At 43.2% G+C, this 27,945-nt stretch overlaps 1 protein-coding gene across 3 annotated transcripts; it reads left to right on the top strand.

Moving 5' to 3' along the window:
• Positions 1-4,217: 4,217 nt before the first annotated feature.
• LOC119219873 (uncharacterized) lies at positions 4,218-27,301 on the top strand. Of its 3 annotated transcripts, XM_037475334.2 has the most exons (13): positions 4,218-4,532; positions 9,766-9,823; positions 9,920-9,985; positions 16,782-16,835; positions 16,973-17,077; positions 17,183-17,276; positions 17,408-17,419; positions 17,556-17,594; positions 18,236-18,376; positions 24,568-24,705; positions 25,338-25,451; positions 26,002-26,101; positions 26,201-27,299. In XM_037475334.2, coding segments are annotated over exons 1-13 (984 nt in total). In that variant the 5' UTR covers positions 4,218-4,470; the 3' UTR covers positions 26,202-27,299. The 3 variants fall into 3 exon arrangements, with proteins under 3 accessions (XP_037331231.1, XP_037331230.1, XP_037331233.1); XM_037475333.2 differs by having other exon boundaries at positions 4,219-4,532; positions 26,002-27,299; XM_037475336.2 differs by lacking the exons at positions 9,766-9,823; positions 9,920-9,985 and having other exon boundaries at positions 4,451-4,532; positions 26,002-27,301.
• Positions 27,302-27,945: the final 644 nt, after the last annotated feature.

Consider the following 27,945-nt stretch of genomic DNA (forward strand, 5'->3'; position numbering starts at 1 on the left):
GTCGCCTAGTCTCAGCTAGAGACGAGTACAAAGCCGTATGCGGGTTGTACACGCGGGCGGACACCGGCCTACCCCAGGACGCCGACACCTCAGTGTGGACGTCTGGGAAGAACGGAAAGCACCTGCGTGGAGGAACTCTGCGGGAAGGCAAAAACCGCTCTTGCAGCTTACCGGAAGCAGTAGACTGCTGTTTACCCGCCGGCCAGCAGATGTGAAACCTGTCAGCGGCTCGGGTGAGGACCTCCAGCAGTTCTTGGGCGGCAGCGGGGGAATGAGGCGCCTCGACGTCAGCCTCCGCTGCCTCTACGCTCACCACGTCCAGCTCCTCGGAGCTGGAGGGACGTGAGAGCGGCGTCTCGTCCGGAGTGGAGGAAGCCGCCGAGCGTGCCTCCAACGCCGGAAAGGAGCGCCTGGGTCTCGCGGTGAAGGGCCGGGGAAAAGCCTTAGCCGTCCCGGAATCCTCCGCAAGATGGACCGGAGCCGCCGGGAGCGCGACTCATCGCGCCGTCCTCAGCGAAGAGGGCTCGACCAGAGAGACGGGAGTGCCATGACAGGCGCGGGCTAGGGCTAGCTGAGCGTGTTCCACGCCCAGGCAGACAACGCACAAAGTGTGCGAGTCTCTGCCCGTAAGAAAAACGGGTGCACGGGGGGACACACTGGACAAACCGCTCAGCCATTACTCACTAGTCAAACTTCACACCGCACTAGATGAAGGCACAGAGATGAATGGTCCTGCCTTTCGGGTCCCTTTATAGGGTCCTGGTCCTGGCGTCGCCCGCCTATGACGTACCAGCTCGCCATTGGTTAGATTTCACACGTGCTTCATGACGCGGTCACGCAGAGGCGTTCCCACAGCGTTTTTACGCATCTTGAGTTCCCTGAGAGGGAACACTGGCAGCGCTCGGTTATCAAAACTTTGAACAAATACAGAATCCTTTAGTGTTCTGTCCTAAAGCCTCGCATTAAGACACTCACTCTATTTAAGATGCTGCTTGCAGGTCGCTGCGTTCTGCCAGATTGTCAATAAAGTTTGAAAAAAACATTTACGGCAAACCCATGGTCATGAAGATACTCATCAAACGTTACAACGGAAGGCGGGTTCATGTCATTAAATACCCAACTGAGATTGGCAACCACCGACCAGCGGAGGAACTGACCGCCGCTATTTTTAAAATGTAAGGAGTAGAAAGTATAGATATTTGCGTGAAAATGTAAGGGGTAAAAGTAAAAAGTCGTCTGAAAAAAAAATACTCCAGTAAAGTATAGATACCCAAAAGGTTTACTACTAAGTAAGGTAATAAAGTATTTGTACTTTGTTACTTGACACCTCTGTATATTGTTAGAGAAACTGTATTAATATAAGGATAAGGATAATAAGGATCCAGCCTCCTTGTAATATGAAAAGAGTTCCCCCAAAGTTTTTGAAAAGCCAGTCAATGGGAGAACTAATTATTGTAAAATCTTGTAAAAGTTTTAATAAAACAATGTGAAAAAACAGATAAGCAAGAGTATCTCGCCAAACTCAATTAAACTTAAGCACCCCGGTGCCGCTCTGCCCCTCAGCCCCTTACACAGACACATTTGACACAATTTGTTATTTTGGGTAGGAATTGAATCTATGTAAATGCAAGCTGTGGCAAGAGTAAATCTTTGCTCAATGAAAAAGGCTTGAACTTCCATTATTACAGTAAAGGACAAAACAACGACTGATATTTCTGTTAGTAATATAGATATACAACATACTATAGCAATCACTTTATTTAGCAAATAACAAAAAAGAATCCCAAGATGATTCATTTGGCATCTGTTAACAAAAAGCACACAAATTAATTAAGAATAAGATGATTGATAAGTTTGTCTAAATACAGAGTCAGACAAGTTGGACATCAAAAAGCTAAACGGTGTACAATATTTTTTTTAACTCTGACTCTTGATGGAAGAGTGACTTGAACTCTGTTAATAGTTTAACACATTGATCAGCTATCTTTAGATACGCATTAGACTTGGAACAGTGCTCTGTCATGTTTGTTTGATGACATTTTCACATAAAAGTATAATCATGAAAATATCCAATTAATATTTTAGAACCTGGAAAAACCTTCTTCATTCCTGCATTGCTCATTTAAATATTATTTAAATATTTACCTAAAATAAATTAAAATCATCGTCATATTACTAACAAACATGTCATTTTGTCACGGTTTGGCTCTCCTTCCTGTCTTATTTGGTAGTTTTCATGTCTCTTATGTTCCTGGGTAACTTCACTTCCTGCCTTGTCCTGTGATTGCCTGATTGTTTCCACCTGTGTCCAATCACCTGCACCTCCCTTGTGTATTTAAGCCCTGTGTGCCTGTTGTCCCTTGTCGCGTCATTGTCTATGTCAGTCGTCGTTGGTGCACGTCCTTTGGTTTTGTTTTGGAATAAAGAGCACCTGTTCTAGAAATCCTGCATTTGAGTCCTCCCTTCGACCTGCACCCTCTTGCCTTGTGACACATTTGTATTATATAGATGTCGTTTTCTTCATTTTAGGGAAAGTTTAGTACTAATGTTACACAGGAAATTTCTATTTTTATTAAGGACATCACGGCTAGATGTGAAGAAACAGGTACTGTTTCATTCATTTTGGAACAACTTCATTGTGATATTTGTTATTGCTGCACTCTTTTAATTAATAAAAAAATGTGTATTTCTGTTTAACAGATATGGCTGTATCCGTTACTCGAGTAGAGATTGGTTGTTTCTGACTCACTTAGAAGTTTTACAGTTTATCCAAACTGTCAACTTCTGAATCACTGGGAAAGAAACTGATATCACTAGCAACAGATGTTGTGCAGAAATCAATGTACAGCTCGTTTGTGCCTTTCCAGTGAAATCCTGTAATTCCAGCAGGGCAATGGAAAGGGACGTTGTGTTTGTCAGGACTGTAATCTTTTAGTGAGTTGGTACAAACAGCTGCACAGAATGGACACTTTACCCAGCAGCAGTTACAAAGCTGATCAATGAGAATTTGATCAGGCTTCATCCTGAATTTGTCCATTTCATCCAGTGAGAGGCTTCTCAGCTCCTTTACGATGGATTCAAGACCTTTCTCTATCTCTTCTTTGAGAAATTTAAAACTGTTCAAGTCACTGAAGTTTTTACAACATATGGTGTTAAATGTTAGCTTGTAGCAAACTGGAAAATTCCTTCATCCACATGTCTGGGTCTCCTCTGCTGGCTTTGACTTTCTCTGTTGGATTATACAAATCTAAACTCACAAGATTTTTTATGGCGTCCAAAACTTTCCTGAATTTTTTCATACCTGTCTCTGTTCCTTTGTTTGTGGAGATGTATTTCTGTACTTCTTCTCTTATATACATCTCTGTTTGGTTCCTTGGTTGTTGGATGTAGGAAATAAAACTACCAAAGTCTCCTTTCATTGCAAGTGACTTTAACATATGTTTCTCCAAGTTCAACCTGTTCCCATTGAATGCTGGGAAACTGCTCTTCATGATATCAGTTAGATCTTTGGCGACCTTGTTAGAGACGGCCTCGACAACGGCGCTCTTCAGCTTGTCACAGATCAGTTCTCCAAGCACAACAGCAGATGAGCTTTCTTTGCAGAAGTTTTGGAAAACTCTAATATTGCATTTTTTTTGCAGTCTAAATAAGAATGTGCATCATTGCTCATTTTGAACTCCTTGTGGGATTCTGAAAGCCACGTCCATGCTGTGTGAAACACATACAACGAGAGATCCACTGTGAAGTCCTTTAGAGAATACTTCTTCTTTGATTCAAATTCAGTCACTTTTTTTTACAGTGTTAGCAGCTTCCAGGTAAGTTAAACGGTAGCCTCTTGAAGCAACAGGTCTTTGCTTGATTTTTTTCATTGTCTGTTTTTCAAAATCGTCAATCAGAGATCTGATCAATGGCTGTTCTTCATCCTCAAAGGAAATTTTTCATTTTTTTAGTGATGGAGACTTAATGAGCGTAATCACCAGCATGTGACAATGTTCTGTACTTGCCACTAATTTTGCAGTCGTTAACAAGAGACCATTAAAAGCCCAGGTCCTGTAGGACTGAATGAAAATGCTTCTGCATCTGGGGCTTTTGACAAAGCTGTAGAAAAGTAACAGACCAGGGTAATAGTTTGAGAACAGGTTCTGTGACTTTGATCAACTTCAGCCATGTGTGTCACTCATTTCAAACTCTTTCATGCAAGTGGACATGACATGTGTAGACCTATGGAGTGGATTGTGTCCTGAAATGATTGTGTTTTTTGTTGTTGTTTGTTGTCATGAAATGGGACGTAATTCATGTTTTGACGTTGAAAAGTTGTATTGGTTGGAATGTGGGATGGGGAAATGTATTGGTTGGGATGTGGGATAGTCCAATCAGACGTCAGTGGAGCGGGGCTGGAGAGGAAAGAAGAAAAAAAAAGAGAAACGGGAAGTGACTCTGGACGAGGGGGATGTTTTGTGTTTTGGGTCGATGACGGCACACGGAAAGAATTCAGGGACAAGAACAAACAAGCGACGCCAAGAGCGTGAAAGGTGAGTTTAGCGGTGTAAGGATCGAGGAGAGAGTTAGTAGCCAACTCACTTAAATATATTTATTAAAAGATCACTACAACCTGGATTCGAACCGTGTCGAGCAAACATGATTATTTGTATACTTGTCATGAAATTGTACATCGTCAGTGGAAGAAAACATTTGTGTTGAGGGTGAACCAAGACAACTGGTTTTGGTGGGCGTGTCGGTAACATTTCCAAACATGTGTAACTTTTTCGCGATGCTTGATACAGTTATTTACACATGACGTCGACAAAGTTGAAAAATACACCGGGGATTAAGCAAACACGTTAATTAGCAACATCAGTATGAAGGGAGAATTCCAAAGTTTGTGCGACCTCTGCTCAGTTTAAATATATTTAAAAAAGCTTTAGAAAAAAAGAGCACCGATGAACCCCTCGCAAAGTCAACGAGTTTTCTTTTGTCGTATACATTTAGATGTTTGGGAACTGTGAGTTCCTGTTTAACGTGTAGGCAGCGTAACAACAGCAGTTGTTCAGCTCACGTTTCCTAAATGCTGTTCAAGGTGCCAACTGTATTGTTTCTGTTGCGGGTTTTAAACACCAGACCAACCACAGCTTTATCAATATTCACAGGCGTTTATTCACCGGCTCTCGCATACAAGATTACTGTCAACGTACTTCCTGCTCACGTGTCTTCAGCATCTACGTCCGCAGATGACGTGGATACGCCATGAACATTACACCAACGTACTAACGTTATATTAAACTGTTAGATAGCCACGTAGCGTTCACTGAGAACCGCAAACCAACATATTTCACCTCCGCGGCCACATGACGTCACACCTGGCACCCAGTGGGTCTTCCCTTGTGGAGACTAAATAACCATTGCCGTGAAGAGTGATTTATTTATACATGATCACCTTCCTGTAAGATGTGCTAGGTTTTATTCAGCCAACAAATTTCTTATGCAACGTCCTTATTGTCTTTACTGATTACAGCTTCTCCTTTTCACTTGATTCTAGCCGAGGTTTCAAAACGGTTTGTTCCATACATTGAACTGAGAAGGACGAATTGATCTGTTATTGCAAATATGTTCAGTGTTATTTGAGAAAAATGTCTATAAATAATTGTGGTGGCGGGCGTGGTTTTGACTCGGCTGCAGGGGGAGAGAGTGGGAGGGATTATTTTGGATTCTGGATGAATATGAACAGCTATGACCTCAGAAAGAGATGGATTACAATCCCAGAGAGCCGATGCATTTCTATATAGGGAACAGAGCAAGGAAGTATAATGATATCTCTAAAACACTCATTTGATTACAACATTTTAGCAAGTGCCCATGATATGCAGACTAAAAATGTACAAGCCTCTCTGTTAGTTACATTATGCTTCTGATATATACACTTTGGAATGAACCTTTAGCTCATTAGTAAAAACTTAGTGTAATGTGAGATACGGTTCATGTTGACATTGTCCCATGTAGGAAAGTAAGGTCATAGTAAAAATAAAATGACTGAATTAATGTACACCTGTACAGATGGAGTAGAAGAGATCAAGTACGCCGTTATAAATGACCCTTTCTATCCTGATGGGGAAATAAATAATTTAGTCTGTTTACAATCTGTGTTAATCTCTTAAAAAGGATAAGATGACTGGCTGCCACTTACAATCTACTTTTGCAAAGCTTTCCTTCAGACTTCAGAATAGAAATAGAAGCTATAGAGTTAGCACTGTTGATATCTCATCTGATCAGAATCTGTGCACACGTAAATAACCAAACAGAGAATGACTACTGTCACTTACCGTGTATACGTGTGTGTGTGTGTGTGTGTGTGTGTGTGTGTGTGGTGCATTCAAGATTCAACCACCATTGGGTATCCAGTATTAGAATGTTGCTGCAGAACTTGAGTCCCAGTTTCATCCAAATCGTTGTCCTCTAATGGAGTTTATAGGTTGTGGACTCTGGTCATCAAAAACAAAAATACAAGAGTCAGAAGAGACAACAAAAGCAATGTGACCTGACTCACAGTACAAACAGCACACGTTGATCACAAGGCAACATCGATCTGTCGTAAACTGCAGTTTAAAACAATTATTTTGAGTGACTGTGTGTTCCTGTGTTAGTCTGAACTATGTGCTGTAGAAATAAATGAAATAGAACTAGAGCTTTAACTTGAACCTGCTGCCTAAATACATCTGTCATTTCCCTTTTATATGTAATTATATATTAAGTTAACATTATTTCACTTGTTGAGTTTCTGAATGCAGCACCATCATGAGGGTCAAACTGATGCAATTATCAGTATTTAATTAATTAAAAATATATATAAAATCGGACCACATTCAACTTTATTTTATCAGGTAATGGGGTTGCAAATTATCTGATATATTAGAGCTATAGTTTATTCCATGGCAACCGTGTAAAAAGTTCATAAAAGTTACCATCAGTAAATATTACGCACATTTGCAAAACGCTATAAAGCCACAGATAATAAATGAAACCAGAAAAAACACTTGACATTATTACCTTATTCCATACTGCAGCTGCGCCATTTTGCCCCCAAAGTAGAATAAAATATCGGTCACTCCTCCTGGTTCCACATCCATGTCTTCATTGGGCTGAGACAAATCCTACGTCACTTTATCCAGCAGAAACTGAAGCGTGTCTTTCTTAATGTGCTACTCTAAATCGTTTGCTAACAATCGCAATCGATTTGAAATGCTTTGAAAATACCATGTAGCCAAATGCTAACAGCTTCTGACAAGGAGAAGACAGAAATAGTAGACCAGGAATGATCACACTCCTCTGACCAATCCTACTTCAGACAGAGGTTAGGACCTCCCACCTCATTAGCATTTTTTATGTATGTATTCGCAAATGTAGGCTAACAGAAATGTGGAAATAAATATATGATACAGACCCATAAATAAATTAATGAAGAAATGTAGGAGAACAGAAATGTAGAAATAAATAAATGGTATGTATTTGTTTATGATCTGTTTTATTATCAACTTTTATTAATTTATTCATACATTTATTAATTTATCTTCACATTTATTTATTTACGCGTTTTTATTTATTCCTGTATTTATTTATACATTTATTCATTTATGTACACATTTATTTATTCCTATATTTATTTATACTGCCTTATTTATGTTCTTGAAGAGGCGGGGCATCAACTGGGATGGGCGTGTCATCATGAGTGACAGCTTCATAAATGTCTGAGGACAGATTCGGACATCCCGGTTCAATTGCTCGTCAGCGAAGCGTTGTTAAAACACAAACTACACCTCTCTGTAAACGTAGTGACAACCAGCTACAACACCAGTAACCATCATTTTATCATCACATTAACCTATGCATTGCATTATGCCTGGAGAGCAAATATATGGGTTACGTGTCTTTTGCTCAGGGACACTTCGACATGGCACATGGGGCAGCCGGGAACTTGCGGCTCCTAGCGCATCACACTACTCCATGCGCCACTATCACCCTGTCACAGACTGGAGAGGCTGGGACGGATCACATTTATCTTAAAGTGCAGCTGCCTGTGTGACGAGTCCGCAGCGGCCTCTCATGACATCACCATGGTTACAGAGAGGTGTCATTTGTGTTTCAACAATGTTTTGCTGACCAGCTATTCAACCAGAAAGTCCGAATCTGTGAATATTTTGCCAAATCTACCGAACTCAGACGCCATCACACGGACGCTGCGCTGAATTCAGTTGTTTGTGGAAGTGGGAAACGTCACAGATTCATGTGTAGTTGGTGAATGGTACATTCTTAGACAGTTGATTGGTCTTATTCTGTGATTCATGGCGGATCCAAAACAACTCGCTAAACAGAACTTTGTCTGTGGCGTCAATTGTTCAAACTTAAATATAGTGAAAAGAATGCGTTTGAGGAAGCTGTCACTCATGATGACACGCAACCTCCCAGTTGATGCCTCGCCCCTTTATGCCACATCAGAGTCAAAAGTCAGAATGTGAAAGCGCCAACCCCCCACCCCCCCCGTCGTACCGATCGTCAGTGACCCGCGTTCGGTCGAAGTGGGCAGTATCTGGCCCGACCTTGAAATGAGTTTGACAACAAAACTTAAACTTTCAGGTTCACATTTGCTTTTCAAATGAACAAAACTTTTTAACTGGATTTGGCTTCATACATACTATGGGGCGCCGTTGTGTAAAATATTGCACGTTCTAAAATCCTGCGCAGTTTTGGTAGATTTAGCATTATCATATGAAAAAAAAAGCAGGACAATATTCACATGTCACTTTTTCAAACATTCAGAGACAAAATCATGTGAATACATGCAACAACTTTCCAAATACAATGTTTGGCAGTAACAAAGTTGTTAAATAGTATACATATTCATTTATTTATCACACGGTAGATAAACGATATGCTCTCGTGCTTAATGCAGCTCTTCTGTGTTGCACCTGCTGCATTCATGACGTCAATACATCGAGACAAACAAGGAGAGTCAATCCAAACCAGAGTCAATTAATGCTTTTCAATATGTTACATTTCTTTAGTTCCTGCACAATGAGCATGAATCTAAAATTAAATGATATGATTAATATGCCCCGAATTTCAATGAAATAATATATACACTTCAAGCTCTTATAGGGTTAAAACACATCAAGTTACTAAGCTGTAAATTGTTCATATATTGTTCATAGTTTGAAGTTAAAAAGTTCAAAGCCGTAGTTTGCCAAGTGTTTTTTATTTATTTATATTTACACTATTGTTAATTTAATCTGTTCAATTTTAATACAATTTTGTTTTGTCCAAAAAAAGTGTAAACATTTGTTGAAAATGCTACAGATTTGATTATTAGAAATAATGTATGTAGAAACTAGATGTGATACCTCTGACTTTCAAATACTAAAATGGATTAACAGAAATAAATGTTGCATATTTAAAAGGTGATTCGTGTAACTTTATTATTCTGGAGGCTATCAAATAGCCCTTCATGTAGCCCTTCTCAAAAACTCGCTTTAAAGTATCTCAGAGGTAACCCAGACAAAGAGGAAATACCACCACAAAATGTCAGTGTAAATAAGCAAAGCTATTAATAACACTTAATAAAACTTTGATCGCTTTAGTTTGTAAATTTAGGACGTAAATTCATAGTGAGAGAGCCGCCAGTAGAGAGTCGACTCTGATTGAATCTTTTGTGTGTCTGTTACTGTGGAAGTGATGACAAACCCAACAACAGACTCTCTTCTTCTTCTTTTTGTGTAGCATGAGTCTGGATGATCGCGGTGGCAACATGACATCATTGAAATACATGTTTGTCTTCGTAAGTGATCCAATATATTAATGTTACTCGTTTTGTATGCATGCTCACCCAGACTTTTCAAAAAGGGCCCTTGTTTATGCCACTGTTGTCTTCTAGGTGTTCCTCAAAGCAATGCATCCGTCGGAGGAGGTTTGCCTGGACTTTTTTGAACTGGATCAATGGGTATTAATGTTAATTTCGTTGCCAAAACTATGATGAAAAATGTTTGTTAACAAACTTTTCCCATGACTAAGCCCAGTGAGCACAGGACGTAATTTCAACGTTGAAAAATGGTTGAAATGAGGTCTGAACGTCTAAGACCTAAATTCAACGTCTTTTCAACTGGCCAAAAGGTGCTGGCCATCAACCTGCTAGAAAAACGTAAATTTCTTTCTGTGTTCAACATAAGGTTGAAAGAGAGACGATATTATCATTAACACTTTCACAATAATGAATGAACTGGTCGGCAAAATTTGGTCTATGCAAAGACGTGATTTCAACGCATTTAATATTTTTCCTAAAACGTCATAAATATGAAAATACAGACTGTGTGTGGTTACGAATATGCTTTAAGGACATAATAATGCGGTTCGTTTCAAACATACTTGAGAACACGTAACTCTGCCCACATCTGTAACGCGCGCAAGGCTTCCGAGGGGAAGTGTGTCCGGAGGCAGAGCGACGTGAACGGGCGGATACAACCACGGCTACCGGCTCCAATACTCTGTAAGTATGTGATTGTTTGAATGAAGCACACCTGGAATTATAACCAGCTGTTTTACCTGTGCTGCCCACTCGATACGGGAAAGACTGTTATTTTTGCTAAGCTAGTTAGCGTTAGCGCCCCATAGTTTGCTGTTTAGCCTGCTAGCTTAGAGCATGCTAGGTTGGAGCATGTTAGCATGGAGCACGCGAGCGTTTAACATGAATGTCTAACATATGATGGCAATAAACGTTTCCTGATTCCTGATTCTGAACTGGACCAAAATAGAGAAACAGCGAGATCCTCCTTGTGGCACTGGCAACTGAGTGGCACCTCATGGCACGCAGTGGCACTGGCAAAACATGGCAAGTGAGTGGCAATTGCCAGTAATTCAGTGGCAAGTCCGGCGCGAGCGACACAACGGCAGAAAATGGCTGTTGTGTGTACAACAGGTCAGCTGACGTTAATACGTTTTTTTTTTTTTCAAATAATCTAATAGTTTGCTGAGAATATTGAGCATCCGCTCAAGAGGCTGGGAGAGCCGCGGCTACCCACCGAATTTGTTATTGTTCATGAAGGCGCGTCTCACCCATTGCTTCAAAGCGGGACAGCCATGCGCCGCTGGGGATGCGCTGGCGCAGCTCCGGCAGCGGGGCGAGGAGAACCGCACGCAAGTAGCCCAGGATGAGGAGAACGACGAGGAGGAGCTGCTTAATAATGAACTTGTTGTTCTCGATGATGAGGATGGGGAAAAGGATGTTGAGGGGGACGCCGAATAGCTGTACAAATGTTGCCTCATTACTGGTGAGCTTCGGATGTAGACCCAAGTTATGTTTAGATGTAGACCTATTTTGCAAGGTCCATTTAGTTCGGAGTTTATTTGCTCTATTTGACCGTAGCTTAATGGCTATGCCCATTCAGATGTTGCTGATGAATTTAGTAGTTGCGTAATATGACAGACCTAGTCTAAGTCCTGGCAATTTGGTTTAATTTTGGTTGTCTCCTGTTCGTTCTGTGATTGCTGTCGTTTGACAGGACCAGATGTTTGTTACGTTGACACTGCAAATAAAGCGCTATACGCGATAAACCTTTTTTTTTGGCCGAGTGAAATTTGAGTTGCTTGATTGTAATTGAGAACATTGGAAAATATCTGCAATTAACGATGTATCTTAAGACTGACACTATGGTTTATTACTGATTCATTTCTAAATGGTTAGTCTCCAGAAAGTTGATTAGCTATAGGTCTACCGGTTTCATTTTACCGGCAGCCTATCGGTAAATGGTTGCAGGAAGTGCTGAACGCATATGCAATGAATGATATTAGCCTACTGTAATTATGCCCATTATTTTATTCAAATAATACAATTCTATAACAGAAGATACCGGTAAGTAAGAAATAAAGGCCTGCCCCTAACCGGAACCGCCTCCTCGCCGCTCCCACCCGCGGACCCCCCCAAACACACACACGGATCACGCCGACCCCCCCGCGGAACCACCCCCGCAACCCTGCGGAACCTCCACACGGACCCCCGCCCGCCACCACACGGAACTCACGGACATGATATCGAAGTGGCCAGTATCTGGTCCAAAGCTAAAATGAGCCCCTTCTCTAAGAAAACGAGGCCTCGTACACACAACGACCGTTTTTTTAGGAAGACTTAGCTCCGCCCACTCAGCGTGCCGTTGTGTCGCTCGCGCCGGACTTGCCACTGAATTACTGGCAGTTGCCACTCACTTGCCCTTTTTTGCCACGTGCCACGAGGTGCCACTCAGTTCCCATTGCTTGCCAGTGCCACAAGGAGGATCTCGGCCCTGCTGCATCGCAGAATATTTTCCGTGTGTTTGGTGTTGCTAGTTAGGTTGTTGCTGTACCCATATCATATTATTGCCGTTCCCATTTCATGTTGACAAAGCAACACGGCTGTGACAAAGTGAGTGACAACGCACTTTGCCCCATGTTGGTGTGCTGGCGACTAGAGGGGAGGAAGCAGTGAGGCCTTGTGTTGGTGCAGGGGATGATGTCAGCGGTGACATCATCGGTGCAATCTATCAGAATGAGTGTCACCTGTGCACATGGGGCAACCTGGGGCTGGTTGATTGACAGCACTATAAGAGTGGAGGGGGAAAGGAATGGTGGCGTCTGTGTAGCTGAGGGCAAGTGACAGTTTTGTTGAGTGCATTAATGTCCAAGTTTACAAATTCGTTTTGTTTTGTTTAGCCGTTTAGCTGGTTAATGATATGTGTATTGGAGACCATCCTTTTTATTACAAATAATAAAACCTTTTGATACCGGAACCAAGTCTCGCTTGTCTGCCTCTTACCAAGTCCAGGACTCACTCGGTCGTGGCTTCCTCACAGCGGCCTAAACACAGATTGTATGTGCTGAATTCAACACGTTGTGCTCTATAAACAAGCTGGCCAAAACATTGTAACTTTAAGTTACTGCATGCTTAAAGCAACATTGTAAAGTATGATACTGTGTAATATACCTTGAAATGTTACTCCAGAATGACCATATGTTCCAGATGAATTGTTATCGCGTATATAATGTAATAAGTAAACATAAAGGAGGGTTCTAACCCACCTGCTGCTACTATCATATTAAGTCACTTTACTATTATTGTCATCATCTAAATTACGATCTTTGCCTTTTCCCTGAAGTCTTTGTTCTTTCCCTCCTCACAGGTTCCTGTGGATGGAGGTTACATCTGATGGTGGTTACATCTGATGGAGGTTGTCCTGCCTTACACCTGGCGTACTACTCCCAATATTTTAATAATTTCTTTTGTAGGAATTGAACGTACTGTACATCTTTAAGTTGTTCTTTCTGTACACACCTACTCCTCCGCTGTTCTCTCTCAGGTTTCTCACAGTTTAAGGGAGTTTTACCTGTGCTGATGTGATGGTTTTGGGACAAAATGCTGCATGTTTACTGACTGTAAAGCTCCCTGAGGCTTATTTCTTATTTTTGGTTAGAACAAAATAAAATAATTTGAATTGAATAAACACATTGACCAGAGGAATCTGCAATTGAGTCGAGTCCCTTAACACACGAATCATTGAGTGATGATGAAGGAGATGGAGCTCATTTCAGATATACTATCCCAATTCAAGTGACTCAGAGCCAGATCTGGTTACAGAATCTGGATGTAAACTGGACCCGATCCATTCACAGCGTGGTACATGAGTACCAATATTTTGAAGTGGATACGGGCAGCCACTGGTAACCAGTGAAGAGAACGAAGGAGTGGTGTGGTGTGGGAGAATTTCGGAAGGTTGAAGACCAGTCGAGCTGCTGCATTCTGAATAAGCTGCAGTGGTTGAATGGCGGCAGCAGGGAGACCTGCCAGGAGAGAGTTACAATAGTCAAGGAGATGACAAGAGCCTGAATCAGTACCTGCGCCGCCTTCTGAGTGAGAAGGGGTCGTATTCTCCTGATGTTTTAGAGCGTGTATCTACAGGATCGTGTTGTCGCTGTGATGTTGGGAGTCAGCGAGAGTTGGCTGTCAAGTGTCACGCCGAGGTTCCCAGCAGTCCGAGTTGCCAAAGTTCAGGTCCTGGGTGGGAGAGTCTTTTCCGTGTTCTGAGTTTTCGGTGACGTAAACTAGAGTAAAACTAAGAAGGATTAAAATGACTAAATGTGACTAAAACTAACATGCATTTTCATCTAAAGACTAAGACTAAATAAAAAATAGCTGCCAAAATGAACACTATGTTCACATTTTTTTTTAATTGATCATTTCTGTTTGAGCAGGGTACTGTCAAAAGTTGTGAGGGCAGATTGCTGTTAACGTAGAGGAAAGATTATCTGCTTGCGTGTGCACAATCTAAGCCGCCAAAGAGAAAACCAAACCATTTTTACTGCACTACAGCACAGAGCCAAATATTTAACTTTTTATTCAACTTGTTAACTTTTCACGCGCTGATAAGCTACTACGGGTGGCTGAGCTGGATATATCTTGACGCGTGCAGTTGTAAAGATGAGGAGTAAAAGAGGATCCGGTTTGGTGCAATGACCAAAACATGAGGTGAAAATAATGGCAAGTATGAACCGTAATTAGAAACAAAGCAACACGTCGTGCCCCTCACGTCACTCCATCACACGGTCAAAAGATTGTTTCCCTCTCAGGCTACACCCACTGGCTGTGTCTTCCTGTCTTTAAAGCCTTTCCTTGGGCTCCAACTTTAGCCTCCCAACCGTCCTCTAGGTGGGGTCTACCGACCTGTGGACATATTACTCACTCACTCGTCACACACACACACACACACACACACACACACACACACAGTGGCTATTCACAAGAAAGAAACCTTAAATACAGCTCAATATGGCTCCTACAAAATACATTACAGTAGAATGAAAAATGTGCTTTAATATTGAAGGAACAATAATTGGGCCCCCGTTAGGAACCACTTTCTGTCTTATTTATTTTGCCAAGAGACATAATCCCTGAAGAGTAATTAGTGGATGCTACATTATTCAGACTATTTACTGTAATAATCAGCGTGATACGTATAGTTTGAAAATCATATAAATTTCTGTATTAACACATATGCTGCACTAGTTTCATCTACAATAATGCACGATATTCTATACAGGTGGATTTTCAGTGCTGTACAGTTCAGTTTTCGCCTCAGAGATGTGTTTTATGTAGTATTTTTAGGTGGTGGTGACTTGGTAGGGCCTTTTACTATGAGAAAATAAAATTAACACTTGTGGGGTAGAAGAAGTGGTCCGCCAGGGGACGCGCCTCCTTATAATATATACAGCGGGTGAAATAAGTGTTGAACACGTCACCATTTTTCTCAGTAAATATATTTCCAAAGGAACTATTGACATTAAATTCTCACCAGATGCTGGCAACAACTCAATACATACAAAGAAACCAAAGTTCAGACATAAAGTTATGTGGAAAATGTGAAATGACACAGGGAAAAAGTATTGAACATGCTTACTGATATTTATTCAATACTTTGTACAAAAGCCTTGGTTGGTAATGACAGCTTCAAGACGCCTCCTGTATGGAGAAACTAGTCGCATGCGTTGCTCTGGTGTGATTTTGGCCCATTCTTCCACACAAACGGTCTTCAAATCTTGAAGGTTCTGTGGGCCTCTTCTATGAATCTTGATCTTCAGTTCTTTTCATAGATTTTCAATGGGATTTAAGTCAGGTGATTGGCTGGGCCATTCTAGCAGCTTTATTTTCTTTCTATATTTTCTTTCTTTACGTTGAGAGTTTCCTTGGCTGTGTGTTTGGGATCATTGTCTTGCTGAAATGTCCACCCTTGTCTCATCTTCATCATCCTGGTAGATGGCAGCAGATTTATGAAGACGGTCTTGGTAAATTTGCCCATTCATCCTTCTTTCAATTATGTGAAGTTTGCCAAACCATTTGCTGAAAAGCAGCCCCACATGATGTTCCCACCTCCAAACTTCACTGTTGGTGTTTTTAGGGTGATGTGGAGTGCCATTTTTCCTCCAAACATGGTGTGTATTATGGCATCCAAACAGTTCATTTAGCTCTCATTTGACCACACTACATTCTCACAGTATTTCACTGGCTTTTCCAAATGTTGTGGAGCAAACTTTAAATGAGCTTCAACATGCTTTTTATTCAACAATGGAGTCTAGCATGGTGGAGTGCATTACTTACGGTTTTCTTTGAGACAGCACCTGCTAATTGCAGGTCTTTTTGACACTCTCCACAAGTGGTCCTTGGCTCTTGGACAACTTTTCTGATTATTCTTTTCACTCCTCTGTCAGACATCTTGCGAGGAGCACCTGGTCAAAACAAATTTATGGTGAAATGATGGTCTTTCCACTTCCGTATTATGGCCCCAACAGTGCTCACTGGAACATTCAGAACCTTAGAAATGCACCTATAACCAATGCCATCATTGTGTTTTGCAACAATTAGGTTGCGAAGGTCTTGAGACAGCTCTTTGCTTTTACCCATCATGGGATGTGCCTTGTGTGACACCTTGGCAATGAGACCTTTTTCTAGGAGGGGGCTGTGATAATTATAGGGGAAAACCTGCAAAGACACACATGCATTGATATTTACAGTGATAACACGTCTAAGTCGCTCTTTATCAGGACACCGACAGCAGGTCTTTTATTTGCTGCCCGTTCTCACTCCCAAGAAGTGCTATACTGTTTTTGAGCCTTAAAATTGAGTCTGTCTGAATACAATAATTACAAAAATGATAACCATTAACTTACAGAAAACAATTGATGATGTCTTCTCTTCCTCCACTTCTTTTTTCATCCTCCAGATGTCACTAAATCTGAAAGCAGACTTTGACTTCGTGATTACTGAAGATCCCAAGGTAACAAACTGAAACTGTGAGGAGCAAAAAGTATCCCTCAAGGTTCTGTGTAGATACATGTGAATGCATTTCATTCAATAGGGGGCCTCACTGCAATGGATGTGATCAAGCGTGCATGTGTGTTCCTCCCAACGCAGGACCAAATGATCTGTACTTTACAGAGCGCGTGCCATCAGGGGAAAATGGGAGCGTGTATCTTGCTAGAAGAGTGCTATGGAGCCCAGGACTCTCTTTTCTATCAAGTTGGTGTTGTGTGTTAGCTTATGTGAAGGATTGTGATGTCCCATTTCTCACTTTCCTTCCAAACTCATGAATTCTATTATTGCTCTTTTTTCCCCCACCACAAGACACTGCCCGAGTGTGAAGGGCGACCTTCTGTGAAAGTCCATTTCTATCACATCATTTGTTTGATGTCCAGAACGTTCGACTCCAGTAGTCGAGGTACTTCACATACAGATACAACTCTAACAATTCTCTTCCCTCAATTTGAAATAGTTTTTGACTCTTAATTATTGTTTAAAAAGTATCAAAGCATGATACTAAAGATATATATTTTTTCTTTTCTTTCACAGCCTGCGACTACAGTGAGTATGCCTCCTGTGTTGTGATTGTTTTTATGGGTTTAAGGTGATGAGCACTAAAACACATTCCTTTTTCTGTTGTGTGTTCACTTTATAAAACTTTGTGCGTGCGCTCATCATTTGTTATCTTTTTGTTTAGCACACGTATGCAATGCACTCCCAGAAACACACTGTAGTGGTAAGTTAAACCTTCCATTTAGAAGTCCATGTTTAATCGGAAAGGCAAAAAAAATGTTTTCTGTTGCATAACTGCTGGTCTTAGCCTCCCGCATTTTTTAAAGTTCCTAACGTACAAGATACATATGCAACCGTTGGTATTACGTTGAGGGCCGGTGGCAGTCGAGGGTGCAGAGAGGCCGTCTGCTCTCTGGTCGGACCGGCACGGGCTGCTGAGCAAGAAAACAGTGACCGCAACCGTCTGTGACGTTACTGGACGGTTCATTTATGACATTAAGGGCAGGCAGGTCATGTTAGACATGATAAAGACATGATATTTTCTCATGGACCGGATTACCTCCCGCCTTAACGTTTGAGTGCAATAATGCAAGGGCTCACTTTCTCTTGTGTAGTACAGGACCACTAAATTGACTAAAAACCTTACTGCACCAACGGTTGGGATTAGAATACTGTTACAGATCAACTTTAAAAAAGAATATTTACAAAAAATGCAGGTTAGGGTGGTAAGATTGTGCAAATCTAAATAATAGTAGTGGTAAATACTACCGCTGCCATAACATTCTTTGACATACTCAAACATACATTGCCTTTATTACCACCCCCATTCTGTAATATAATAAGTGACTTACTACAATTCTGCAGTTTCCAATCTGTCAAAGACAACACTGCCAGAAATGACGACAACAACAACCACAGAAGCAGCCCCAACAAAAACAATGATATCAAAATCAGACCCAAAAGCACCACCGCTACGTCCCGACAAGACTTCTCCAGATCCTGAAGGTAAGCTCTGTAAATGTGCTTCATGAGAGTTGAGCGTACATTTTAAAATGACTTGTAGGCGCCCTTTGTCTTTTCGTGCAGTGAGAAAAAAACGACCTGTCATCAGCAATGAACCATTCGAGAAAATCTTAGTGGTGTTTCAAGGCAACCAGTGGGGAAAATAGTTTGTCTTAACAAAAACATTTAGTTGCTGTGTAAACTACGCAGTACACTATAGCAGCTACTTGCTAAATTCGACCATTAATTTGACAGAGTCTACCACCACTGCTGAGCAAGAATACTGCGACAGCAACCGTCTGTGACGTTTCTAGACGGCTCATTTATGACATTAAGGGCAGGCAGGTCTTGTTAGACATGATAAAGACATGATATTTTCTCATGGACTGGATGACCGCCTTAACGTTTGAGTGCAATAATGCAAGGGCTCACTTGCTCTTGTGTAGTACAGGGGTCCGTTTCAAGTAGAAGGTTCAACAAACTCTGTGTCAATCAACTCGGAGTGGGTTGACTCAGAGTTGAGGGCGTGCACTGAAGGCAGCATGAATGGAGCCATGATACAACGATTTACCATGGCAACGACCACAAACAATCGGTCGGCATACGTTACCCCTGGTAACCCCTGGTAACGTATGCCGACCCCTGAGCTGGAAATATTTATACAAGCATACGGCAAGTATGAACCGTAATTAGAAACAAAGCAACACGCTACTGCAGCAAAAGACAGAGAAACGTGGGAGAAAACTGCTGCTTGTTTATAACCGAGAGAACTCCCCGCCGTGTGAAAGGTTTGTTGCTGAGAGAAGTCTGGAAAGTTATTGTGTCTGTAGCAACTTCCCAGCTTAAACCAAGGCTGCGCTGTGTGGGAATGGTTTCTCCTCCCAAGTCGAGGTCCTTGATTTTTACTGCGTGATCCTCTGCTCGAAAGGCTGTCAGGACATCCACGCTATTTGATGCGATCTTATGCAGTCTCAGGTTTGACTCAGAGAGTGAAGCTTGTGTTCTCTTCAGCAGGCTAATTGCTTCCTTTTCAGTAGCCAAAGAAATTAGCCCGTCATCGACATAGAACTCGCGTTCGACAAAACGCCTGGTGTCTGGACCATGTTGTTCTGCTCCCTTCACAGCAGCTCTTCTGAGGCCATAAGTCGCTACAGCTGGTGAGGGGCTGTTGCCAAATACATGGACCCTCATGCGGTATTCTACCACATCCTTGCTTGGGTCATTGTCCCGATACCAGAGGAATCGTAAGTAGTCACGATGATCCTCTCTCACAACAAAACAGTGGAACATCTGTTGAATGTCTGCAGTCACTGCCACACGTTCCTTCCTGAAGCGAATCAGGACCCCCAGGAGACTGTTGTTCAGGTCTGGTCCGGTGAGCAGGACATTGTTCAGAGAGATGGCATTGTATTGTGCACTAGAGTCAAAAACAACCCTGATCTGGTCTGGCTTTTTGGGATGATAGACGCAAATACCAGCACTCTTTTCCCTTGTGCAGTGGCGGAGCCAGCTCTGCATGGTGTTTGTCGAATACTCTCTGCATGAAAGTAAAATACTGCTCTTTCATTTTTGGTTTTTGGTCTAGGGTGCGTCGTAGAGAATTGAAGCGCCGCACCGCTTGCTCCCGATTTCCTGGCAGAGGTGGCCTTGGAAACTTGAAGGGGAGAGGCGCGACCCAGCTGTTTGAGTCGTCCTGAAAAACTTCTTTGTCCATCATTTTTAAGAAGCATTCATCCTCAATGGAATGAGCATGTTTGTCGTCGTCCTTAGTTCTGCTGAATACTGTGAGGCCAAGGGAATCTTCATCTGTTCTTTTATTCCAGAGACCATGTGGTGTGCTGGAATCGTACTTTTCATTGAGTTGGATGTGACTTGTACATGGTCTAAACAGTGAAGGTCTTCCATTTTCTAAGATGTTTGTTTTAAAGCTGTGAACAGTGGGCTTATGAACGTTGCCTAAGCACACATCACCAACCAAGACCCACCCTAGGTCTAGCCTCTGAGCAAAGGGTGTATTTCCAGGGCCATTGATCTGCTGTCTCACCTTATGGGCTCTAAGGACATCTCTGCCCAGCAAGAGGAGGATGTGAGCATTGGGATCTAGAGCTGGAATCACAGCAGCGAGACTCTTGAGGTGCGGGTGATGTAGAGCAGCTTCAGGTGTTGGGATCTCATCTCGATTGTCGTTGATGTCAATGCATTCAATCAGTGTTGGCAGTGTAAAACTGATACCACCATTCAGTGGCTTAATTTGATACCCAGTTGCTTTTTTGCCTGAACTCTCTTTTATGCCAGCACATGTTTTCAAAGTGTAGGGTTGCGTTTCCCCTTTGATTTCAAACAGGTCAAAAAACTCTGATCTGGCAAGGGACCTGTTGCTCTGGTCATCGAGCATAGCATACATTTTAAAAGCATTCTCAGGTTGTCCTTCAGGATAAACTTTCACAAGACATATCTTAGAACAGGACTTTGCCGTAAAGTTGTTTCCACAAACCTCAGTGCATAGAGAGTTCACAGCCGGTGTTGATGAAGTACGCTCTTCCTCCTCCTCCCTGCCGTGTTCCGTTTCGCTCTCCCCACCATACTCTGATGGGGAGTGTAAGGTCCTGGTAGCCCACGGAGGTGGTCCAGGATGTAGAGCAGTAAGATGATGTTCACTGTCGCACTCCTCACACTTCAATGTGCTTTTGCAGTTTCGAGCGAGATGCGATGATGATGAGCAGCACTTGAAGCAGATCCCCTGCTCCTTCAAGTACGTCTTCCGTTCTTCGATGGTTTTGAGTCTGAAGCTACGACATTTCCGCAGTGGGTGAGGCTTGTTATGAATTGGGCAGTGTTTAGCTATGTCGTCCTTATGTGCTGAATTGTCCTGAGCTTCAACAGGGGAGACATTAGTCTTATGCACTGACACTGGAGCTTTAAAGTTAACATGCTTTAAGAACGTTTTTTCTCTTTGAGGGGAGCTGTTGCTAGGGAGAGCGAAGCTGGGGTCATTCCTCATTTTGGCTTCATGACAAATGAAATTGGTGAAGAAAGAAAAAGGGGGATATGAGACTTGATACTTCTCCTTAAACTTTGATCCCTGAGACATCCATTTCTCTTGTAACCCATATGGAAGCTTTTCCACAATGGGTCCGACACCACGGGCAGTGTCCAGGTATGTTAACCCTGGTAGATAACCATCTTCCTTTGCTGCGAGTAGCTCCATTAAAAGATCTCCCAATTCTCTTAATTTGTAGTATTCTTTGTTTGCTATTTTAGGAAAGCTGTCTAGCTTCTTAAAAAGGGCACATTCTATGACCTCTGGAGAGCTGTAACATTCATCAAGCCTGTCCCAAACCTTCTGGTTTGTCTATGTGGACTGCCCTCAAACGCCGTGCATGTTCAGAAGACTCCTTGCCAAGCCATTTTAACAGCAAGTCCAGTTCTTCGCTAGCAGTAAGACCCAAGTCTCTTATTGTGTTGAGGAAAGACGACCTCCATGCTCTGTAAGTTTCGGGGCGGTCATCAAAGTGAGTCAGACCGCTGCTCACGAGCTCTTTGCGTGCCAAATACTTAGCCATGTCCATCATAACAGAAGATTCGGATTGGCGTGCAGGGGAATACTCTGCAGACTGCGGTGCATTATAATTTGGCTGTGCAGGCAAAACGTTGCGGAATGGTCTTTGCAATAAATGCTCTCTTTCAGATTGACCGAGATTTGTACTGCGTTGCTGGATCAACGAGTGGGGCTTATGAGAGGTCTGGTGTTGGACGTGTGGTGAGGCACAGGCATCAACGACGACATGCGGGTTGTCTACTTCCTTGAAGGCCCTATTAGACTGTTCAGAAGGACGCAAAGCGGGATTCTTTGTATGTTGTTTGTGTGGCAAGTTTAGGAATGACTCTGAATGTTGGCTAAAACGACTGGTTTGGTCCCTGATGTAATCGCTCACACGTTGATGTGTGGCTTTTACTATTGCTGGGTGGCTTTTTCTACTGCGAAGCTCATCACCCTCATACTCTGCAGCTGACTCCAATACCTCTGCCTGGGCAATAGCAGCTGCAGCCTCCTTTTCAAAATGCAGGGCTTCCAGATTAGCTTCTAGTCTAGCTTTGTCAACTTTCATGGCAATCTCCCTCTCCGCAAAAGTAGCCCGTGCTCGCGCAGCCTCTGCCTTTGCTCTTGCTTGTGCTACTGCAGCACCAACAGCTCCATCTTGTAAGCTCTGTGTTTCCTCTTCAGTTGCAGGTTTCAGATACTTTTCATCCATAGTGGTTGTTACTCACTGTGATCCGTTGCTGTTGAGTTGTTTAGCCATCAGTCTTTTTACTATTCTGCTCTCCTTGTGTGCGTAGCTTCGTACACAATTTAGCAGTTAGCCAAACTCCATTTGAAAATATACGGGTGTCAGGAATCAGCGTCCAAGCTCCAAGTGCTTTATTCTGCAGCAGTTACATACAGTATTCAAGTTGGAGTAAAAAGACTATTCTTTCGAAGTCTTTTAAACGTAAAGGATGCTAGCGGATGATTTCTCTGAACGAACGATCCAAAACAATAACTCAGATGGCGAACTTCCGGTTCCGGGTTAAAGTGCGTGTCAAAATTAAGGCGAATTAATTAAATAATCAATAGCGCCCAGAAGGGGGCGCCAACTGCCCAGTTCTGAGGGCAGAACACCCTGCAAAGTAAAACCGCTTCTTCATCAACAGGATTGTCCAGAAAGGGACATGCCATGTTCCAGAAAACACTTTAACGTAACAAGATCTTTGTTCATATGTGGGAACTGCCTATCCGCCTGATTCAGACTATGAATGAATGAGGAAATGAAAGAGCACTGTGTCATTGGCTGGCTGCTCTCAGAGGAAGGAGCATGTGAAAGAAACTCAAGGTTTATTGAAGAAAACCTGCTCCCGACCAGGTTAGGTTCACAGGCTCAGTTACCATAGCAACTGACCCTGAGGTTTAGTTACCTCCCTTTCTGAAACAGACAACCCAGAGTTTCCCTCATCTCAGGGTTAACAAACTCTGAGTTTCCACTAAACCCGCTAAGGACCCCAGGACCACTAAATTCACTAAAAGCCTTGCTACACCAACGGTTGGGATTACAATACTGTTACAGATCAACTTTAAAAAATAATATTTACAAAAAATGCAAGTTAGAAGGTAAGATTGTGCAAATCTAAATGTGCCACTAAATAATAGTAGTGGTAAATACCAACGCTGCCACAACATTGTTTGACATACTCAAACATACATTGCCTTTATTACCACCCCATTCTGTAATATACTAAGTGACTTACTACAATTCTGCAGTTTCCAATCTGTCAACGACAACACTGCCAGAAATGACGACAACAACAACAGAAGCAGCCCCAACAAAAACAATGAAAACAAAATGTTTTCTGTTGCATAACTGCTGGTCTCGGCCTCCCGCATATTTTTAAGTTCCTAACGTACAAGATACATATGCAACCGTTGGTTATGATCGCCTCTAGAGCTTTGGTGCGCTTTTGACCTCAATTTGTTCCTTGTCATGTTCATTGTCATGCTTTTTTATACCACATCGTAGATGCAAAGCCTTCTCTGATTTTATATCAACACTGATTAATAACAGGATCTTAAACCCCTTCCACACATCTTATATTCTGTTTAGGACAGTGGTGTCAAACTCCATCACAGAGAAATTAAAAACTGGTATTAAATTGAGGGGCCGGTGGCAGTCGAGGGTGCAGAGAGGCCGTCTGCTCTCTGGTCGGACCGGCACGGGCTGCTGAGCAAGAAAACCGTGACCGCAACCGTCTGTGACGTTACTGGACGGTTCATTTATGACATTAAGGGCAGGCAGATCATGTTAGACATGATAAAGACATGATAAAGACATAATATTTTCTCATGGACCGGATTACCTCCCGCCTTAATGTTTGAGTGCAATAATGCAAGGGCTCACTTGCTCTTGTGTAGTACAGGACCACTAAATTGACTAAAAACCTTACTGCACCAACGGTTGGGATTACGCTATTGTTACAGATCAACTTTAAAAAAGAATATTTACAAAAAATGCAGGTTAAGTGGTAAGATTGTGCAAATCTAAATAATAGTAGTGGTAAATACCACCGCTACCATGACATTGTTTGACATACTCAAACTTACATTGCCTCTATTACAACCCCCCATTCTGTAATATACTAAGTGACTTACTACAATTCTGCAGTTTCCAGTCCGTCAACGACAACACTGCCAGAAATGTCAACACTGCCAGAAATGACCACACTGGCAGAAATGACAACACTGCCAGAAATGACGACAACATCAACAACAAAAGCAGCCCCAACAACTGCAGATCCCAAAGGTAAGCTGTGTAAATGTGCTTCATAAGAATTGGGCGTACACTCGTAGGCGCCCTTTGTCTTTTGAGTGAGAAAAAATGACCTGCCATCAATAGTGAACCATTTGAGAAAATCTTAGTGGTTTTTCAAGGGAACCAGTTTGTCTTAACAAAAACATTTAGTTGCTGTGTAAACTACGCAGTACACTATAGCAGCTACCTGCTAAATTCGACCATTAATTTGATAGCCTACCACCACTGCTATGACATTCTTCTTATTGTGACGAAAAGCTTGTGTTGCATTTATTTTATTGTGTTGCATTTATTGCCAAAGTAGAAGGATTTGTCACTGCAATTAAGATGTTTGCGCTTCGGACATTTTGGGTTGGGATCTGTTCTAGATGTGGTTTATTGGTGTTATATCATATATAACATAACACCGTAATTATCCCTTCATTTTGTTGCCCTTTGGAAACCATCAAGTTTATCTTCATTTATGCACAACTGTGAGTATGCATCCAAAGCTGTGAGTGTTGCATAGCAGACGTTCTCTTGTTTTAATGCTCTTCTGGAACATATATCTTATTGACATATCTTTTTGTACTCTCAGATTTCCTGCATTTTTAAATAATGCTAGTACTTTTCTTGTTTTACAGCTTCCTGTCACTCCCTTTTCGCGCTGATTCGACGTATACTAGCCTTGGTTAGACGTATGCTAACTATAATTGAACGTCTACCAGCTATGATTCAACGTCTACTAATGTGGATCGGTAAGCTATCTTTTTCCAACTACAAGAATATATTATTTCTTCAAACTGCATGATTTGTCTGACAGTCCAGTGTTCCAAGATATTCTTTAGAGAAAAACTTCACCTCCCTAGATTGGGATTTTCTTTTAAATAAACAATTAACCAGGTTTCAAATGGTAATTAAATTGTGTTTATATGATTAATATTTATATTTTTGTTAAGATAAAGACGCATAGTCTTTATCTTAAAGACTATGCGTCTTTATCTTACCTAAGTTTGCATTCGTACCAATGTCGTTTTATTTAAATCTTTCCAAAGACAACAGCCATGCAGAAAATAGACGTTTATGCATGACTATCCTTTGTACGACAAAAAAAGAATTGACAACACCCAGATCTAACCTGTTAAATCGAGTTAAATACAGCAAATGAGTGCTTATTGGCGGCTTTTTCATTTTCATTGTCCTCCAATATTCCATGTGAGTACATTAAATAAACCCATTCTTGCTCCAGTTAAAAAGACTTTCTCCCATTCTGATCCTCATGGAAGTTCTCTCTGATCTCTCCTCTAGCAATCCTGGTGATTGCTGTAATTCTGTCTGTGGTCTTCCACTTCGTCGTGCAAGTTGTGGTGTGCTGCAAAACCTATATTAACACGGTGCAGTGCATATGGTCAGCATAACAGCCCGGGATGTTCCAGAGACATTTAATGTGTCTCCAACACACTTCATATTGCAACATTGAAAGTGATTTAATGTTTCTGTTTTTTAGATTTCAGACCAGTCTGTTGGGGCCACAATGATGACGGTTGCAATGATGCACAGATATTCTGTGTGCGCTTTTACAATCAATCACACTGTTTTCCTGGTGTTAGATGCCCTGGTTGGAGAGAACTCATGACCAGATATACCAGGAATCCATTCACCTTCATTAGAGAATCGCTTCAAGAGGATCATGAAACATTCATGAGAATCGCTTTGGAGTTTCTCATTTTTTAATTATTATCTTTAGAGCCTCTGTCTTTTAAGGATTGAATCGTTGCCCTCTTTTGAGCTTAATCCACAGATTTCCACCACATTGGCTTTGCTATGAAGTCATGCATTGCGTCTTTTTAATCCATATCGCCTGATATCTGATATTATTTAAATGAGACCTTTTGTCACGGTTTGGCTTCGCTTCCTGTTTTAGTTTGAAGTTTCATGTCTCTTGTGGTCCTGGGTTAACTTCACTTCCTGCCTTGTCTTGTGATTGCGTGATTGATTCCACCTGTGTCCAATCACCTGCACCTCCCTTGTGTATTTAAGCCCTGTGTGCCAGTTGTCCTTTGTCGCGTCATTGTCCATGTCAGTCCTCGTTGGTGCACGTTCTGCTTGAGTTTTTGTTGAATAAATAGCACTTTGTCGGAAGACCCTGCGTCTGAGTCCTGCCTGCCTGCCTGCCTTCAACCTGCACCAGCCGATCGTGACAGAATGACGCGACCATGGAAGGACTCAGCAGGGTTCGATTGGGTACACCCAATATTGGGAGCCCGAGTCACCTTTGCGGGTTCCCGCAGGAATCCAAAGGTGGTTCGGCGGGGCGCTTGCCCCCCAGCCACTCACGAGCCCTGGTTCCCGGACCTTGAGACCCGACAGCGGCGGCGCCGTCCAAACCGTCCGTCTCCGCCCGTCCTGGTTCCAAGACCCCCGTTTCAGCCCGAGTGGGCCCCAAGATGCCCGTTTCAGCCCGAGTGTGCCCCAAGACGCCCGTCTCCGCCCGAGTGGGCCCCAAGACGCCCGTCTCCGCCCGAGTGGGCCCCGAGACGCCCGTCTCCGCCCGAGTGGGCGCCGAGACGCCCGTCAGCGCCCGTTCCTGCGCCGAGACGCCCGTCAGCGCCCGTACCGGCCCCCAGAGTCCAGTCTCCGCCCGTTCCGGCCCCCAGAGTCCAGTCTCCGCCCGTTCCGGCCCCCAGAGTCCAGTCTCCGCCCGTTCCGGCCCCCAGAGTCCAGTCTCCGCCCGTTCCGGCCCCCAGAGTCCAGTCTCCGCCCGTTCCGGCCCCCAGAGTCCAGTCTCCGCCCGTTCCGGCCCCCAGAGTCCAGTCTCCGCCCGTTCCGGCCCCCAGAGTCCAGTCTCCTGGCCCGTCCCCACGGCCCCTGATCGTGCCCCCTCCCTCCCATCCCTTGGTCCTCTCCCCCCCACCCCTGGGGGCCGTCTGGGATCCGGCCCTTGAGGGTGGGGTCAGGGGTTGGGCCGCCGCAGCCGCATTGCTCGGCGCCCCCCGCCACGACGACGCCGGAGCCGCACTGCTCGGCGCCCTCCGCCACGACGACGCCGGAGCCGCACTGCTCGGCGCCCCCCGCCACGACGACGCCGCAGCCGCACTGCTCGGCGCCCCCCGCCACGACGACGCCGGAGCCGCACTGCTCGGCGCCCCCCGCCACGACGACGCCGGAGCCGCACTGCTCGGCGCCCCCCTCCACGACGACGCCGCACTGCTCGGCGCCCCCCGCCACGACGACGCCGGAGCCGCACTGCTC

This window comes from Pungitius pungitius, chromosome 12 (assembly GCF_949316345.1).
Source record: "Pungitius pungitius chromosome 12, fPunPun2.1, whole genome shotgun sequence".
Taxonomy (NCBI): domain Eukaryota; kingdom Metazoa; phylum Chordata; class Actinopteri; order Perciformes; family Gasterosteidae; genus Pungitius; species Pungitius pungitius.

Coding starts and splice junctions, on each gene's coding strand:
- LOC119219873 (XM_037475333.2), top strand. CDS start 4,471: ATGACGGCACACGGAAAGAATTCAGGGACAAGAACAAACAAGCGACGC. Junction 17,595..18,235: donor CCCAGAAACACACTGTAGTG/GTAAGTTAAACC, acceptor ACAATTCTGCAG/TTTCCAATCTGTCAAAGACA. Junction 24,706..25,337: donor AACAACTGCAGATCCCAAAG/GTAAGCTGTGTA, acceptor CTTGTTTTACAG/CTTCCTGTCACTCCCTTTTC.